General features: G+C 46.3%; 1 protein-coding gene across 4 annotated transcripts in view; it reads right to left on the reverse strand.

Moving 5' to 3' along the window:
• Nucleotides 1-12,465: 12,465 nt before the first annotated feature.
• LOC140191170 (adhesion G protein-coupled receptor E3-like) overlaps nucleotides 12,466-19,517 on the reverse strand; it is a 144,101-nt gene continuing 137,049 nt past the window's right edge. For all 4 annotated transcript variants that reach the window (XM_072248319.1, XM_072248318.1, XM_072248317.1 and 1 more), the window contains one exon: nucleotides 12,466-16,574. In XM_072248319.1, the coding sequence (XP_072104420.1) occupies nucleotides 16,542-16,574 (33 nt within the window). In that variant the 3' untranslated portion in view covers nucleotides 12,466-16,541. The remainder of the gene's footprint in view (nucleotides 16,575-19,517) is intronic.

Consider the following 19,517-nt stretch of genomic DNA (forward strand, 5'->3'; position numbering starts at 1 on the left):
TAAGCCCATTGAGCCAAAGCCCTATCACTCTGCTGCCTCTCACTCCGCTACCCGGTGGATATGGCGGTTTTCTTTTTAAACTTTTTGCGCTCTACTAGCTGACGTCATGTGCCTGTGCAGTCTTGTCTCTCTTTTGCCCCGAGTAGTAAAACTGCCTTTGCTCTGGAAATCAGCCGTTCACTTGCAGCCTTCTTGCTCTGAAGAAGTCTTCTGGTGACTCCTACTTTCCCAGGGAGATCACACTGTTATTCCATGCCTGTCCGATGGGTACTGTGTATGACTGGGAGTGAGGGATTTGATCCCTGCTGTCCTGCAACTACCTCTGATCATCTTGTCCAGACTAACAAACGTACAGAATGCGGATGAGCAGAAGGAACAAAATGAGATAGCCTATTGCTCTACTCTCTCCACACCCATGATTGTTAGGCTAGGCATAACTCAAATGTATTCTATAAATTTTATTGATGATACAACCATTGTTGGCAGAATCTCAAATGGTGGTGAGATATACCGGTTAGTTGAGTGGTGTCGCAGCAACAATCTTAGAAGGATCAAAGAGCTGATTGTGGACTTCAGAAAGGATAGAATGAGGGAACACGAATCAATCCTCACAGAGGTAGCAGAAGTGGAGAGAGTGAGTACTTTCAATTTCCTGGATGTCAGTATCTGTGAGACCTAACCTGATCGCCACATATTGATGTAGCTATAAAGAAGGCAAGACAGCGGCTATATTTCATTAGAAGTTCGGAGAGATTTGTTTTGTCACCTAAGAAACTTGAAAATTTTTATAGATGTACCATGGAGAGTATTCTGACTGGCTGCATCACCATTTGATATGGTGGGGGGGCTACTGCACAGGATCGAAGTAAGTTACAGAAAGTTGCCATTAAGGACCCCCACCACCAGAACATGCCCTCTTCTTTTTGTTACATCGGGAGGGAGGTACAGAAGCATGAAGGCACACAGTCCTTGATTCAGGAACAGCATCTTCCCCTTTGCTGTCTGATTCCTAAATAGACATTGAACCCATGAACACCACCTCACAACTTCTTTAAAATTTATTTCTACTTTTGCACTACTTATTTTAACACAACTATTTAATATACGACCCAGCTGGTGGCGTAGTGGCATCAGTGCCGGATTTCGGGACGAAAGGTCCCGAGTTCGAATCCAGCCGGCTCCCCTGCATGCTTTCCATCCGTGCTGGGTTACGAGCTGGTGATCTCTTTGGAAACTCACCCGGCAGAAGGCAATGGCAAAGCACTGCTGTAACTTGCCTCGTACGTGGTTCCCCACTACGTCAGAGAGGCGTGGAGGGAAATAGTCTGCTAACCGGAGAAACTCCGGATGCAACATACCTTTCCTTTTATTTAATATACATACAGTATACATACTGTAATTCAGTTTTTTCTCTACATTTATCACATACTGCTGCTGCTAAGTTAACAAATTGCATGACATATACATGATTCTGATTTTGAGTTAAAGGAGGAGCAAGTATTTCTTGGCTGGACTTTTCAGTGTTGGAGTGCAGGTTAAGAATGGAATTAGGAGAGCGAGAAGGGGCTATCAGAAGGCCTTGGAAAGCAGGATTAAGGAAAACCCCAAGGCATTCTACAAGCATGTGAAGAGCAAGAGGATCAGATGTGAGAGAATAGGGTCAATCAAGTGCGACAGAGGAAAAGTGTGTATGGAACCGGAGGAGGTAGCAGAGACACTTAACGAATACTTAGAAACATAGAAACATAGAAAACCTACAGCACAATACAGGCCCTTCGGCCCACAATGTTGTGCTGAACATGTCCCTACCTCAGAAATTACTAGGCTTACCTATAGCCCTCTATTTTACCAAGCTCCATGTACCTATTTAAAAGCCTTTTAAAAGACCCTATGGTGTCCGCCTCCACCATCGTTGCCGGCAGCCCATTCCACACACTCACTACTCTCTGAGTAAGGGTCCTAGAACAGATCCCTGAGGCACTCCACTGGTGACCAACCTCATGCAGAATATGACTTGGCTAAAGTATTCACTAAGGTAAAGGATCTTAGCGATTGTAGGGAAGACTTACAGCAGATTCAAAAGCTTGAGCATATAGACATTAAGAAAAAGGATGTACTGGAGCATTTGGAAAGCATCAAGTTGGGTAAGTCTCCAGGACTGGATGAGACATACCCCAGGCTACTGTGGGAGGCGAGGGAGGAGATTGTTGAGCCTCTGGCAATGATCTTTGCATCATCAATGGGGATGGGAGATGTTCCAGAGGATTGGAGGGTTGCAAATATTGTTCTCTTATTCAAGAAAGGGGATAGAGATAGCCCAGGAAATTATAGACCAGTAAGTCTTACTTCAGTGGTTGGAAAGTTAATGGAAAAGATCCTGAGAGGCAGGATTTATGAACATTTGGTGAGGCATAATATGATTAGGAATAATCAGCATGGTTTTGTCAAAGGCAGGTCGTGCCTTACAAGTCTAATCGAAATTTTTGAGGATGTGACTAAGCACATTGATGAGGGTAGAGCAGTAGATGTAGTGAATATGGATTTCAGCAAGGCATTTGATAAGGTGCTCATGCAAGGCTTATTGAGAAAGTAAGGAGGCATGGGATCCAAGGGGACATGGTTTTGTGGATCCAGAACTGGCTTGATCACAGAAGGCAAAGTATGGTTGTAGACAGGTCATATTCTGCATGGAGGTTGGTCATCAGTAGTGTGCCTCAGGAATCTGTTCTGGGACCCCTTCTCTTTGTGATTTTTATAAATGACCTGGATGAGGAAGTGGAGGGATGGGTTAGTAAATTTGCTGATGACACAAAGGTTGGGGGTGTTGTGGATAGTGTGGAGGGCTGTCGGAGGTTACAGCGGACATCGACAGAATGCAAAACTGGGCTGAGAAGTGGCAGATGGAATTCAACCCAGATAAGTGTGAGGTGGTTCATTTTGGTAGGTCAAACATGATGGCAGAATATTGTATTAACGGCAAGACTCTTGGCAGTGTGGAGGATCAGAGGGATCTTGGAGTCCAAGTCCATAGGACACTCAAAGCTGCTGCGCAGGTTGACTCTGTGGTTAAGAAGGCACACGATGCATTACCCTTCATCAACTGTGGGATTGAGTTTAAGAGCCGAGAGGTTATGTTACAGGTAATATAGGGCCTTGATCAGACCCCACTTAGAGTACTGTGATCATTTCTGGTTACTTCACTATAGGAAGGATGTGGAAACTATAGAAAGGATGCAGAGGAGATTTACAAGTATGTTACCTAGATTGGAGAGCATGCCTGATGTGAATAGGTTGACTGAACTTGGCCTTTTCTCCTTGGAGTGACGGAGGATGAGAGGTGTATAAGATGATGAGAGGCATAGATCGTGTGGATAGTCAGAGGCTTTCTCCCAGGGCTGAGATGGCTAGCATGAGATGGCACAGTTTTAAGGTGCTTGGAAGCAGGTACAGAGGAGATGTCAGGGGTAAGTTTTTTACGCAGAGAGTGGTGAGTGGGTGGAATGGGCTGTCGGTGGCGGTGGTGGAGGCGGATACGATAGGGTTTTTTAAGAGTCTCCTGGATAGGTACATGGAGCTTAGAAAAATCGAAGGCTATGGGTAATCTTAGGTAATTTCTAAAGTAAACATGTGCGGCACGGCATTGTGGGCCGAAGGGCCTGTATTGTGCTGTAGGTTTTCTCTGTTTCTATGTTATGCCTAAAGTAAGATCACACACACACTCTGTTTCAGAGTTTATTACTTTCTGTGCAAGTTGGAGTTACCTATTTCCTGGGACACAGGGAGTTCCTCTGCTCTCAGAAACGAACCAGGTGTTTTCAATGTCACTGGCAAGTCCCTGCTTTTGCTTGTTAAACCTAACCCCAGGGATGCAACTAACAACAGGTGATACAGTGAGAACTGGGCACTGGAACGTAGTTTCACAGACTGTGTTGGTGGAGAGGCTGTCACATCCCTGACAGTCACTGTCTCCACAACTGTCCCATGGCTTGTTGTGGATCTCCCACCTTTCATCCATGGAGAGGTCTCAATTCCCTCATTCCCACCAATTCAGATCACATATTTGGTCAGAGATGATAGGATCAGCCTTATAACCTGCTTCCCTTGGATAGGACCTAGACAGACAAGATGGTAGGCGTTACGGAGATCAAGCTTGGTGAAAACGGAGGCTCTTTGCAGTAGTTCAAATGCCGAAGTCATGAGTGACTTCATTCATCCCCGGTAATCAACAAAGAAAAAGCTGGCACCAGCAGGGGAGGAAGATGGTTGGATGATCACTGCGACCAGAGACTCTTGAATGTACTTAATTATGGCTTCTGTTCCAGGTACAGACAAGGAATATAGGTGGCCCCTTGGAGGAAGATGTGCCAGGCAAGAGATCAATGGTGCAATCATATGGACGATTAGGCAGCAGGGAAGTGGCCCGGGACTTGTTGAACACAGTCTTGAGGTCAATGTATTCAGGAGGGATGGCACTAAGGTCCGGAAATTCCTCAGAGGGCTCTGGGCTTGGAGACAAGGGTATCTGAGCATGGTGGAGGCAGTGGGAGTGACAGAATGGGCTCCAGCCTATAATCTTGCGACTGAGCCAGTCAATGTGGAGGTTGTGTTTAACTAACCAGAGATGGCCCAGAACAATGGGAGCTTAAGGAGAGTTAATATCTTAAAGGGTTAACTGTTCATGATGGTTGCCGGATAAACTGAGACTCACTGGGGCTGTGACAGGGGTGATGTTAGCCAGTCTCTGACCGTTCAAGGTGTTGGCCATTAATGGTGACTGGAGAGCAGACGTGGGTAATCCCCACTGGCAGCCAAGCTAGAATCGATAAAACACCCCTCCGCACCAGAATCAACCAAGACAGAGACTGCTCGCTGTTGGACACCCCACTCCAGAGAAGCAGCTATGAGAATGAATGGCGTCAAGGAGGGCCGGACAGGGGTCACGCTCACCAGTACTCTTCATCCTACTGGTGAGCACTTGGCCTATACTGGGCAGTCTGGCCGCAGTACAGACAGGAACGGATGCTGATTCTCCTTTGTCTTTCAGTCGGCGTCAGGTGAGTACAGTCAACCTTCAGAACTTCAGGCTCTGAAACAGAGGGGGCAAACAGCAGGGCAATGTAGACTGATGAGGAGCTTGGATCTCACCAAGTGCCCCCAGGGACCCTCTGGAACCCCTCCCTCTGCGGCGCTGCTGAAGGCGAACATCAATACAGATGGCCAAATCCACCAGGGTTTCAAAGGTGGCAGGAAGGTCCTGGGTGACCAGCTCATCTCTGATGTTTTCGGAGAGGCCATTCAGGAAGGTGTCATACTGTGTCTCCGAATTCCAGCCGCTGGAGGTGGTTAGGGTCCAGAACTCGATGACATAATCCGACACAGATCTGCGCCCCTGGTGCGTGTGCAGCATTTCATGGGCAGCCTCTCTCCCATGTTTGGAGTGATTAAATACTTTACTCATCTCCTCAGAAAATAACTGAAAACTACTGCAGAAAGGGGAGCCTGCCATCCAGACAGCTGTTCCCCATTCTCTCACCCAACCGGACAGATGAGTGATGATGTAGGCTATCTTGGCTCGATCAGCCGGAAATGTTGTTGGTTGTAATTCACAAATGAGGGTGCACCGGGAAAGAAAAGAGCGGCAGGTGCCGGGCTCTCCTGAGTACTTCTCCAGACGAGGCAGACGGGGCTCTTTGACAGGAGAAGCACGCGAGGACGAGGAGGGTGGGGCGGAAGATGCAGTCGCAGAATGTTGATGGGCGCTCTGGGACAGCTGGAGTGACTGAGTCTGGGCCACAAGATCGGTTACATTGGCAGAAAGCGACTCCACTGCCCTGAACATGGAGTCCAGCTGGTTCTGGGGCCTCCCCAGCATCAGTCTTTGTTGTTCCAGGGCAGCTCTCAGATGACCGGCGTCTGCTGGATCCAGATTGTACTGTCAGGGATCCAATCGCAGACCCAGGACTATGCACACACAGTGATATTAAATCAGTAACAAATCCCAAGGTGCAAACAAAGTCAGCGTCAAAGTTCAGACAGAGATCAAAACATCTAGAGAAATCCAAAAACAGAATTGGGAAACAGGCAGAGTCGATATTCATATGGACAGAGTACAGATACAAATGCTGGAAAGGCTCAGGAAAATTCACAGGCACAATCAGGTGAAAACACAGGACTGAAATACACTGAGCAATAAACAGAGAGGCAGATGATCGGTGGAGCACAATAAGACACAGGTGGTAGCAAAACAGGTAACATTGAGAAACAGGTAAGAGGCAGAGTATTCAGTAATACAGCGGCCCCGAGTAGAGCAGGAGTGGGGACTGGAGCACATGGGGCATGAAAACAAGAGCACATGGCAATACAAAACAACAGACTGATGGCTAGAGGGAAAACACACAAAAAGACAAAGTTCAACTGGAGGTGCTGACAGTACCTCTTCCCCCCTGCGGATGCCTCTTGGTGTCACGGCAGGTAGAGCTGGGTGCCGGCGATGAAAGTCCCTGATGAGAAAGGGGTCCAGGATGTTACTGGCATCTCTCCTCAGGACAGTAGCCTTCCCAGTCCACAAGGTACTGAAAGCCACGGCCCTGACGACGAACATCCAGCAGTTGACGCATCGTGAAGGCCTCTGCCCCATCGATGAACCATGGGGGAGGGGGGTTTGGGGACAGGACACGGGGTGGCTCACAAAAGCCTTGATGTAGGACACAAGGAAGGTGGGATGAATGTGGCGGAGAGAGGAGGGGAGCTTGAGACGGAGGTATTGACATACTCAAATGTTACTTAATTATTAATTATTATTTCTTTTTGTATTTGCACAATTTGTTTTCTTCTGCACACTAGTTGAACACCCAAGTTGGGTGGTCTTCCATTGATTCTATAAGGTTATTATTTCCATAGATTTATTGAGTATGTCCACAAAAAATGAATCTCAGGGTAGTATATGGTGACATAAATGCACTTTGATAATAAATTTACTTTGAACATTGAACCTTCTTTACCACCCTACCTACTTCTACCCTTGGATCTTCCTGTTTTGCCAGAGACTCCAAGGCCCAACCATTAACTGTAGAAGTGACCAGTGAGTGAGTGGGCCAGTGAAAGAGTGGAGCTTTGAGGCTTTGACTCGAGAGGCTTCGACGAGAAGAGGTGGAGGACGAGCTTGCTCGCAGTTAGTGTTTACAATGCTTCCTGAGATGGTGATGTGCCTCTCTTGTGAGATGTGGCAGTCTTGGGGGAACGCCCCTCTCCCGCAGAGTCACATCTGCCAGAAGTGCATACGGCTGGGCGATCTGGAAGACCATGTAAGGAATCTGGAACAGCACCTGGATGACCTTCGACTCATAAGGGAGAATGAAGCAGTCATAGATGAGAGCTACAGGGAGATAGTCACACCTAGGCTGTTGGAAGCAGGTCGTTGGGTGACAGTCAGAGTGGGGGAAGCAAAAGTGAACAGACAGGTAGTGCAGAGCACCCCTGTAGCCATTCCCCTGAATAATAAGTTTACCGTCCTGGATACTGTTGGCGGGGACGACCGACCAGGTGTGAGCCACGGTGGCAGGTCCTCCGGCACTGAGTCTGACCCTGTGGTGCAGAAGCGTGGGACGGAGAAGAGGAGAGCTGTCGTCATTGGAAACTCTATAGTCAGGGGAGCAGACAGGAGATTTTGTGGACGTGAGAAGGACACCCGCATGGTTTGTTGCCTCCCGGGTGCCAGGGTCCGGGATGTCTCTGACCGGGTCCATAACATCCTGGTAGGAGAGGGAAAGCAACCAGAAGTCGTGATACATGTTGGGACCAACGACATATGCAGGAAGAGGGATGAGGTCCTGAAGTGTGAGTTTCGGGAACTAGGCAGAAGGCTGAAGAACAGGACCTCAAAGGTGGCGTTCTCAGGATTGCTGCCAGTGCTACGTGACAGTGATTGTAAGAATTGGAGGAGATGGCAGTTGAATGCGTGGCTGAGGAGTTGGTGCAGGGAGCAGGTTTTTGGATTTCTGGATCATTGGGATCTCTTCTGGGGAAGGTGGGACCTGTACAGATTGGATGGGTTGCACCTGAACTCGAGGGGAAGCAATATCCTTGCAGGTAGGTTTGTTAGCATGGTTCAGGAGGGTTTAATCTAATTTGCAAGGGGGATGGGACCCAGAGCGATAGAGCAGTGAAAGAACTGCATGGAGTAAAGCCAGATCTAACATACAGAGAGGCTTTGAGGAAAGAGAAGCAGAATAAACGGTGTAAAGACAGTAAGGTAGAAAGGCTGAAATGTGTGTACCTCAATCCAAGAAGCATCAGGAACAAAGGTGATGAACTGAGAGCTTGGATACATACATGGAATTATGATGTAGTGGCCATTACAGAGACCTGGCTGGCACCAGGGCAGGAATGGATTCTTAACACTCCTGGATTTCAGTGCTTTAAAAGGGATAGAGAGGGCGGAAAAAGGGGAGGAGAGGTGGCATTACTGGTCAGGGATACTATTCCAGCTACAGAAAGGGTGGGTAATGTAGCAGGATCCTCTTTTGAGTCAGTATGGGTAGAAGTCAGGAACAGGAAGGGAGCAGTTACTCTATTGGGGGTATTCTATAGCCCCCTGGTAGCAGCAGAGATACAGAGGAGCAGACTGGGAGGCAGATTTTGGAAAGGTGCAAAAATAACATGGTTGTTATCATGGGTGACTTTAACTTCCCTAATATTGATTGGCACCCGATTAGTTCCAAGGGTTTAGATGGGGCAGAGTTTGTTAAGTGTGTCCAGGACGGATTCCTGTCAGTATGTGGACAGGCCGACTAAGGGGAATGCCATACTAGATCAAGAACTAGGTAATGAACCGGGTCAGGTCACAGATCTCTTAGTGGGTGAGCATCTGGGGGACAGTGACCACCGCTCCCTGGCCTTTAGCATTATCATGGAAAAGGATAGAATCAGAGAGGACAGGAAAATTTTTAATTGGGGAAGGGCAAATTATGAGGCTATAAGGTTAGCACCTGTGGGTGTGAATTGGGATGATGTTTTTGCAGGGAAATGTACTATGGACATGTGGTCGATGTTTAGAGATCTCTTGCGGGATGTTAGGGATAAATTTGTCCCGATGAGGAAGATAAAGAATGGTAGCATGAATGAACCATGGGTGACAAGTGCGGTGGAAAATCTAGTCAGGTGGAAGAAGGCAGCATACATGAGGTTTAGGAAGCAGGGATCAGATGGGTCTATTGAGGAATATAGGGAAGCAAGAAAGGAGCTTAAGAAGGAGCTGAGAAGAGCAAGAAGAGGGCATGAGAAGGCCTTGGTGAGTAGGGTAAAGGAAAACCCCAAGGCATTCTTCAATTATGTGAATAAAAAAAGGATGACAGGAGTGAAGGTAGGACCGATTAGAGATAAAGGTGGGAAGATGTGCCTGGAGGCTGTGGAAGTGAGTGAGGTCCTCAATGAATACTTCTCTTCGGAATTCACCAATGAGAGGGAACTTGATGATGGTGAGGACAATATGAGTGAGGTTGTTGTTCTGGAGCATGTTGACATTAGGGGAGAGGAGGTGTTGGAGTTGTTAAAATACATTAGGACAGGTAAGTCCCCGGGGCCTGACGGAATATTCCCCAGGCTGCTCCACGAGGCGAGGGAAGAGACTGCTGAGCCTCTGGCTTATGTCCTCGTTGTCCACGGGAATGGTACCGGAGGATTGGAGGGAGGCAAATGTTATCTCCTTGTTCAAAAATGGTAGTAGGGAATAGTCCAGGTAATTATAGACCAGTGAGCCTTACGTCTGTGGTGGGAAAGCTGTTGGAAAAGATTCTTAGAGATAGGATCTATAGGCATTTAGAGAATCATGGTCTGATCAGGGACAGTCAGCATGGCTTTGTGAAGGGCAGATCGTGTCTAACAAGCCTGATAGAGTTCTTTGAGGAGGTGACCAGGCATATAGATGAGGGTAGTGCAGTGGAAGTGATCTATATGGATTTTAGTAAGGCATTTGACAAGGTTCCACATGGTAGGCTTATTCAGAAAGTCAGAAGACATGGGATCCAGGGAAGTTTGGCCAGGTGGATTCAGAATTGGATTGCCTGCAGAAGGCAGAGGGTGGTGGTGGAGGGAGTACATTCAGACTGGAGGATTGTGACTAGTGGTGTCCCACAAGGATCTGTTCTGGGACCTCTACTTTTCGTGATTTTTATTAACGACCTGGATGTGGGGGTAGAAGGGTGGGTTGGCAAGTTTGCAGACGGCACAAAGGTTGGTGGTGTTGTAGATAGTGCAGAGGATTGTCAAAGATTGCAGAGAGACATTGATAGGATGCAGAAGTGGGCTGAGAAGTGGCAGATGGAGTTCAACCCAGAGAAGTGTGAGGTGGTACACTTTGGAAGGACAAACTCCAAGGCAGAGTACAAAGTAAATGGCGGGATACTTGATAGTGTGGAGGAGCAGAGGGATCTCGGGGTACATGTCCACAGATCCCTGAAAGTTGCCTTACGGGTAGATAGGGTAGTTAAGAAAGCTTATGGGGTGTTAGCTTTCATAAGTCGAGAGATAGAGTTTAACAGTCATGATGTAATGATGCAGCTCTATAAAACTCTGGTTAGGCCACACTTGGAGTACTGTGTCCAGTTCTGGTCACCTCACTATGGGAAGGATGTGGAAGCACTGGAAAGGGTACAGAGGAGATTTACCAGGATGCTGCCTGGTTTAGAAAGTATGCATTATGATCAGAGATTAAGGGAGCTAGGGCTTTACTCTTTGGAGAGGAGGAGCATGAGAGGAGACATGATTATAGAGGTATACAAGATATTAAGAGAAATAGATAGAGTGGACAGCCAGCGCCTCTTCCCCAGGGCACCACTCCTCAATACAAGAGGACATGGCTTTAAGGTAAGGGGTGGGAAGTTCAAGGGGGATATTAGAGGAAGGTTTTTTACTCGGAGAGTGGTTGGTGCGTGGAATGCACTGCCTGAGTCAGTGGTGGAGGCAGGTACACTAGTGAAGTTTAAGAGACTACTAGACAGCTATATGGAGGAATTTAAGGTGGGGACTTATATGGGAGGCAGGGTTTGAGGGTCGACACAACATTGTGGGCCAAAGGGCCTGTACTGTGCTGTACTATTCTATGTTCTATGTTCTAAGCCCTGCTCTTATTTAACAGATCACAATGCAACAACTCACACTGATCTGAATTAAGTTCTATCTGCTATTGCTCTGCCCACACCCCCGGTTCGTATAGATCTAGTTGGAATCTGATATTATCTTTTTTGTGATGACAGGTGCTGGTTCGAGGACAGAGTATCTAATCTGATCTCCTGACATCCTTGTTACTGTTTGGACACCCATATATAACTCCCATCAGCATCTCTTTAACTCTACCAATAAGGAATCTACATCTTCCAAGTCCATTTTCATTCTCATTCTAAGGATATAATTTGATATTTTACCAACAGAGCTAACCCGCTCCCTCTCCCTACCTTTTGAAACAATGTGTATCTATGTCTCCTTTCAACCATGACTCAGTGACACCCACAATGTCATACTTGCCATTCCTTTAATGGCACGACAAGATCATCTACCTTATTCTCTATTCCCTATATCTCCTTTCAGGACCTCATCACTCTTCTGCCTACTGTATGTCACTAATATGTACCATGGCTTACGGCTGTTCATCATCCCCATTTAGAATGCTGTGGGCCCCACCCAAGCATCCCTGACCCTGGGATCTGAGAGACAACATACCACCCGGATGTCTCTTTCATTCCCACAGAATTTTCTGTCTGTTCCTCTAATTATAGAATTTTTCTCTCCTCTACTCTTCTGAGCCACAGGACCATACTTGGTGCCAGAGACTCTGTCACTATGGCCTCCCTTGGCTGGTCATCCCTCCCAATGGTATCTAAAGTGGTATACATTATTGAGTGGACAGCTACTCTGGCTCCCTTTCCCTCTCCTGACAGTCACCAAGTACCTGCCTCCTGTAACTCAAGGGTGACTACCTCTCTGTAGCTCCTATCTATCACTTCCTCAATCTGCCCTATGAGCTAACATGATCACTAGGAACTGCAGCTCAATGCATTTCATGCATGTGCAGTTATCAGGGGGGCTGGAGGTCTCCCAGAGTCCCAGAATCTCACATGCTGCTAACCCTGTATCAAATCTCAATTCACTAGCTAGGTACTAATTGGCAGAGAGAAAATAACTTACTAGAAACTTACTTTAGAGCTTCCAACTGCTTTCATTAAAGTCTGGTAAGCTAAAGCCTCCCGCTCAAACCCTGGCCAATGAATTTAAAGTTACTGACACTTTCCGCCTCCAATCCCCCAGTGAGGACTGACCCATGGACTTCAGACTGACCCATGAACTTCAGCTTCTTCCTCCTGTAGTTGATAATCAGCTCTTTGGTTTTGCTGTCAGTAAGTGAAAGGTTGTTGTTGTAACACCAGTCAACCAGATTTTCAATCTCCCTCCAATATGCTGATTTTTCACCACCTTTAATATGCCCAACGGTAGTAGACTCATCAGCAAACATAAATAATACAGTATTAGGGCTATGCTTTGCAACATAATCATAGATACACAGGAAGCTAGGTACAGTTATCAAGGATGGAGTGACTAATGTGTAACACAGTGACATTGGTTTGTTCAGGTTCAATGACGAAACATGAATCACTTTTCTTTCCTACTTTTTAAATAACTTCTAACAATGTCGCCCTGTTCTGTTTTGAATAATTACTTGAGCTGGCCTCATTTGTAACTTATTTTTTTCTGAACAGTAACCTCAACAAACTCGAACAGATTGAGGATTTTCCTTTCTAATATTATCCTTACACTTAACTCATGGTGCTCACTGTTCACCATTCAATGTATGTCCCTTTAATAATCAGAACGAAGCAAAATAATCTGGTTTATAGATCCTTCACATACTTCAATCTGTCTTTAACTTTTGCAGCTGGGTCTGCCTTTTCAGAAGTGCACCATTCTCAGCTCTCAGTCCCATGGTTTTGGAAGTGGTTTCAGTGGAACCCAGACAACAAGAGCAGCACCTGGTGATGTGAGACAGTGGGTCTGAGTAACTGAAGGAAGCTGCACCTGAGCTGAGGCACAGCTCTCACACACCCACCCTTTGCTCTCCCCCAACCCCGCTAGGCACAGGCTACAACTGAGTTCACTGAGTAACGTTATTCCGTGCTTTTGTTCATTAGAGTTGGTTTAACACTAGTTCAAACTTCATAGCACAAACAGCCAAGGCAGAAAATGCCACTGCAGATGTATAACACAGATCTTCCTGTTCTCTATCCTGCTGGCCTGGCTGCCCCTCCCCAACCTATCTGAAGTTTACATCAATGGTTGGGATGTTGTCGGAGATTCTGCTGGATAGCATTTATGTTGACTTTGACAGACAGGGGCTGATTAGAACTCAGCATGGTTTTGAGCAAGAAAGATCATTCCACAAATCTGAATCTCTTTTTTCAAAGGAGGAAACAAAGGATGAATGCAGGGCAGTAGATATTGTCTATATGGAGCTCCCTGATCTGGAATTCCCTCCTTGAATTTCCTTGCCTCATTCTCTTCCTTTAAGGTATTTCTACAAACCCTGCTCTTTGAAAAGCTTTTGGTCACTGAGTGTGGGTATGTTGCATATATCTCACCTCAATACTTGATACACCTTCCTCCAGTAACTTCTTTTCTTGGTTAGAATTGGAACCAGCTATTTCTGCCATCATCTACTCTTGTCAGTAGCTGACGTTTTCTCTGTAAGTCACCCTGAACAACTGTTGTGTCCACAGTCCTGCAATAAACATGCAATACACACAGAGAGAAAAGCACCCTGACCCATTAATCCACTTGTCCAGACAGTATTCTGTCTGCAACAGTGACCTCACCCACTTACAGCTACTCCCTTTGACCTAAGCATCTCTCCCCCAGCTGTCTCTGCAACGACCTACCAGGTATGACAAAGGGTCCTCACCTTATGGAATGACTTGGTACATTTTACAATTCAAAGATACTTCAATGCTTGTTGTGTCTGCACTGACTCAACCTTTTTGCATGTATGAGAGGTTGGAAAGATCTCTTCCCATTTTATAATTCCGGCATAGGTTTGTACTAACTATTGCCTAGATAAATTGTGTGCGAAACACTGTGTAGAGCATCATTATTCAATGCTATGATTAACCACTATGCACTTTGAAAGCATTTTGTGCATTGTATGCCTTACCTGAAGCCACAAAATCCCCCATTTCCAAGAATGAAATGGGGTTGGTTGAATTTTGACCTTCAATTCATATGTAGATCAAGGGTTTCTCTCAGATAAAGTTCACACTTCGTGTCTTCCCCTGTGGAGATATAGACCTCGGCAGGGAGGGCAGCATTCATTGCTTACCTCTAACTGCCCTTGAAAAGCTGGGGTTGAGTATTCAATCGCATTCCTTATAGTGTCTTGTGGAAAGATCTGGGGACTCACTCACCCCAGGATGTCCAGTCTCTGTCTTGGTCTTGTAGCCACCATATGTGTGTGTGACTGGTCCAGTGAATTTCCAATTAAAAAAATCACTGTGATCTGAGGAGTACGAGTCTGGGGATGGAGGTCTGTGCAGTTTTGAAGGCTCTGTGTGTGAGTAGGTGTCTGGGAGGGAGGGAGGGAGGAAGGGGGCTTGTTTTTTGTTGCTTTGTGGTAATTGCTGTTATTTCTTGCATTGTTCTGCTGAACGTTGTGGAAATGCTATATCGGCTGTTCAGTGCGTTGATTGTTAATACAAATGACGCATTTCACTGAACGTGGTAAATAAATGAATCCGAAAAGCCCTCGTGGTACATGTAGATGGTGATGGTCACAGCAGTGGTAAAACAGACAAGCAAGTGCTGAGCAGTCGAGCAATTGTTGCAATTTACAGGGGTTCACACACCTGAAATCTCGTGCCAGAAGCAGCGATGAGTGACGGTGCAGCTGGGGCAGGAAACACTTCACCCTGACACCTGTTGATGTGGCTCTAACGAGCTTTTCAGCAACAAAGCAGAGGCACTTCCCTTCTCACCAGTTGTCTGAAGCTCTGAATTTTCAACTTACTCTCGGGAAGGGTAGCAAGAGTAATCTCGGACCAAGAGGTCTACTGCTCTCTGTGCAGAGAGTGGATATCATTGGAAAGGCCAGTGATTTCCCTAACTGGCCCAAAGGGGAGTGGGCTTTAGGGCCATTTCAAAGGGTCTGTAGGCACCACACAGCTGATTGACCCTCGCAAGCGAAATTAGGTGGGGTTCTGCAACAACCAGTCTGTTCGGAGTCACGGACCTGTGATTCCTGTGACAATTGTCGCAGCTGTACATGATTTTAGTTATTTTAAATGTCCCTGATATTCAGAGAGATTTCAAAAGGTAGTAAAATTCAAATATATGTTGAAATTTAAAAAAAACTTGAAGCTCATAAATAATTTACTCATTATTCTAAAGAGAATTCATTAATGAAAGCCATCACCTTCCCTCACCTCCTGATCAGTGCAACTGGGGTTCAGATGGTGCACCATATTCCAGCACAACAGTGTGACTGTGGGAAACTTCACTCCATCCTCAGTCCTCACCTGGTTTCATTGCAAACCCCTTCTCCCCAACTCCCACAGCCAACCCCACTCACCACTGGCCCATTCTCCTGGATCCTGAACCTGGCAATCTGGGAAGTTGGGAAGAATGTTGGGTGTGTTCCACCAGTGAATCCTGAGCGTGTCTGACTCCTAATTACCAATAGTTAAAAACTGTGATAACTGCATATTTAATCAGTTGTATTAATTCAACTAGTGTGGGCTTTGAACACATTTACACAAGGATCATGGACCCATTTTGGTTGTGCATGGCTGGAGGTGTCTAGCTGCAGCTCCATAAGGAGGAGAGAACTTCCAGTGATGGGTTAGAATGTCATTGTCAAATCTGAGCACTCCTTATGTCCAATCTGTGGGGGAGACTACCTCCTGAGGACTGGGCCAGATCTGCCCTTGACCTTCCAGCACTAGATACTGGCATGAGCAGATCACTTTGATTAACCTCCAGGTATTGTCATCACTGCAAAGAAACTAGCTGATCCCCACAATGGCCAGAGCACGTTGTACTGGTTCAGCTGTGGATGCAAAGTTGCAATAAGCAGTGCCAGAAACTAAACACAAAAGGTCAGGACAACATTGGTAAAACAGCCTTCAACAGCACAGAACTTGCTAGGTTCAAACAATTAGGTGTTGTTGATTTTTTGGAAGAGCCATTAACGTCCTGTTAGTCTTGAACTGTTACAGTACAACATTTAACTGTCTGTGACGCAGAGGAAGAGCAGCAGAATGTCCTCGAGGGAAGTACTTTAGAGCACAGTGAAAATATCTCCAGGTTTGAACCAACATCTTCTTATCATTCAAAACTGCTCAAGACATCCTGCAGTTCATCCAGAAAGCCCAGAACTGAGTCTAGAGTGTGTCTGCAATGCTCCTGGCCATTAGGAACAAACATAAAACAAAGTCTCCGGCCGACTGCGCAGATTCCTTCATTCACACAATGATCACAATGTCCTGTTCTGGCAGAAGACGGTCAGTTTAACTCTCTGTGGCAAGGCTGTTGATTGGCTTCTGAAACAAGTGAGAGAGAGTTTTAGGAGTTAGAGAACACAGTGAAACTCTTTCTTATCCTTGTTTCAAATTCAGATCTTTATCACCACCAGAACAGCAAGAGCTGGGATCGCTGGGGGAATGGGTGTTTGGGGTGTGGAATATGATGGGTGAAGGTGAGGGAGGTGGGATTTGAGGGATTTGGAACATCTGGGGGGTGGGGTATCAGAGGGAAGGGTGTGGGGAGTGAGGGGGGTTGTATATGAAGGCCAAGGGTGAGTGGTGCTGCAGGGGAGTAGGGGTGTGAGGGGTGTTAGGGACTGGGTATCAGAGTATAGGATGTGGGGTGTGAGGAGTGGGGGTGGACTGTAGAGAGGTGGGCAACCCTCTTACTCGAGCATAGAACTGGGATTTGCACCGAGTCCACGAAGTTTGAAGATTCCCGAAGTGCTGACACACTGCAGAGACAGTGTAGCTCACTGAGGTGGAATTGCCAGTGCTGCAGGAACGAAAACAACCACATCCAACACTCAAACTAGCTACAGCCACAATAAAATCATATTGAGACCATTCAACCCATGAATTCTGTCAGCACCGGCTCCGTAGCCCTGCAGGTCACAGCACCTCAGGACACACCTGCACTGTTTCGATGAGGGAGAGTTTCAATCTCCCCAACTCTGAGGTAGTGAGTTCCAGACCGTCCCCTTCCAATAGAAACATCTTTTTATTTCCTCCTGCTTACGACAATAAAATCCAAAAATGTTGGAAATGCTCAACAGATCGGGCAGCAACTACAGAGTGGTAATCAGAGTTAGTGAGCCAGGGAGCAGGCTTCACACTTTGGTGACTCACCCGGTATTTTAACATTTATTTGATAGTTTCAGCATGCTTCACTTCAAATGCCCACCACTACAGGAAATAGGTCAGTACATGGTGTGCACTTTGCTGATAGTCAAAGAGTCGCACGATCCAGGCCATGCTCCTGTTCCTCTTGCTCCTGCCATCATGGAGGAGGTTCAGGAGCCTCAGGTCCTGCACCACCAGGTTCAGGAACAGTTATTAACCCTCAATCATTAGGCTCTTGAACTGGAGGGGATAACTTCACTCACCCCAACACTGAACTAATTCCACAACCAGGACCCACATTCCAGGACCCTGCAGCTCAGGCTGTTGATGTTTCACAGCTTGTTGCCTTTTGCACATTGGTTGTTTGTTAATGGTTGTTGCATGCAGTTCTTCATTGAGTTTCTTTGTATTTACTGTGAATGCCCTCAAGAAAATGAATCCCAGGGTAGTATATGAGGACCTATATGTGCTTTGATAATAATTTTACTTTTGAACTTTGAATTTTGATTTTTCTTAAATTTAGAGATACAGCCGTTATCTTTCTCTGTCCTAAGTATACCTCATGATTTAGCCTCAACTTGCCTTGTAGAAATCCCAGAGATTCACTACTCTTGGAGAGGAGGAATTTCTTTCTACCAATTTTAAAAGTCCCCGCTCATGAAGCTTATGCTTCTGTCATGGAAACTACGTGCCTTTTAAACACCAAAAGATATGTATTACTCTCTGAGGATCTGCGGGCATACTTTCCAGGGTCCCTCTCTGATCACCAGTCCCTGTAATCCATTATCCAGAGCACAGGAGGAACTCCACTGCACCCTCCTCAGAGGGAATACAGTGTAAACCAAGAATCAATCACAGCACAGAAACATGCCCCGTGGTCCATTTCATCCTCAGAGGGGTGTGGTGTAGACCATAATTCAAACACCGTCATTGTTCAGTCTTTCAGAGTTACATAGAACAGAAACATGCTCCTTGGCCCATCTGCTCAATGCTGACCAAAGTATCTTTCTGAGCTGGAGCAATGTGCCTGCATTTGGCCCATATCCCTCCAAACCTCTCCCGTCCAACTGTCTTTTAAACATTGTCATTTTCCTCTGGCAGCTCATTCCCTGATGACTGCATGGGTGCATCTCCCAAAAAATGCCATGGTTCTGGTTCTCGTGACAAAGTTCGCTATCAGTGAAATCAAACCCACATAAACGCCATGCTGTGTATGTTCCTTTCGTTCGTTGCATACCCCAAGTACTTCATACCAAATTCATAAAGAGAACCTCATTTCCAACCTGCCTCAGCCAATTGCGTACATTGGATGTGCCAAGAACAGTACTCAGGACTGTGGGAACATGAACACGATTCACAACTGTGGAAATACTGCATGTCTTCAGATGAGAGCCACTTCCTTGGTTTTGAGGGGATCTCCGACACTGTAGCTTCTCACCAGCCAGAGTTCCAACCAGGGCAGTACGACATGAGCAGAAGTAAACTCAACATACATCTGCCCAATCGGTGTCATAAACACACTAAGAACCTCTAGGAATAGCAGGTTAACTCCTGACATTCAGAATTGGGTTCCTGGCATTGGATAGGGATTCACTCCCGGAGACAGGTTCTGATCCAGGTGTGAAATGGTATGACCAATCTCCAATCTCCTACTAGCAGATCCCTGGTGTGCATCCTCATCCCTGAATAACCATATAACCATGTAACAATTACAGCACGGAAACAGGCCATCTCGGCTCTTCTAGTCCGTGCCGAACTCTTACTCTCACCTAGTCCCACTGACCAGCACTCAGCCTATAACCCTCCATTCTTTTCTTCTCCATATATCTATCCAATTTAACTTTAAACGACAACGTTGAACCTGCGTCAACCACTTCTGCTGGAAGCTCGTTCCACACAGCTACCACTCTCTGAGTAAAGAAGCTCCCCCTCATGTTACCCCTATACTTTTGCCCTTTAACTTTTAACTCATGTCCTCTTGATTGAATCTCCCCCATTCTCAATGGAAAAAGCCTATCCACATCAACTCTATCAATCCCCCTCATAATTTTAAACACCTCTATCAAGTCCCCCCTCAACCTTCTACGCTCCAAAGAATAAAGACCTAACTTGTTCAAC

This window comes from Mobula birostris, chromosome 32 (genome assembly GCF_030028105.1).
Source record: "Mobula birostris isolate sMobBir1 chromosome 32, sMobBir1.hap1, whole genome shotgun sequence".
NCBI classification, from domain to species: Eukaryota; Metazoa; Chordata; class Chondrichthyes; order Myliobatiformes; family Myliobatidae; genus Mobula; species Mobula birostris.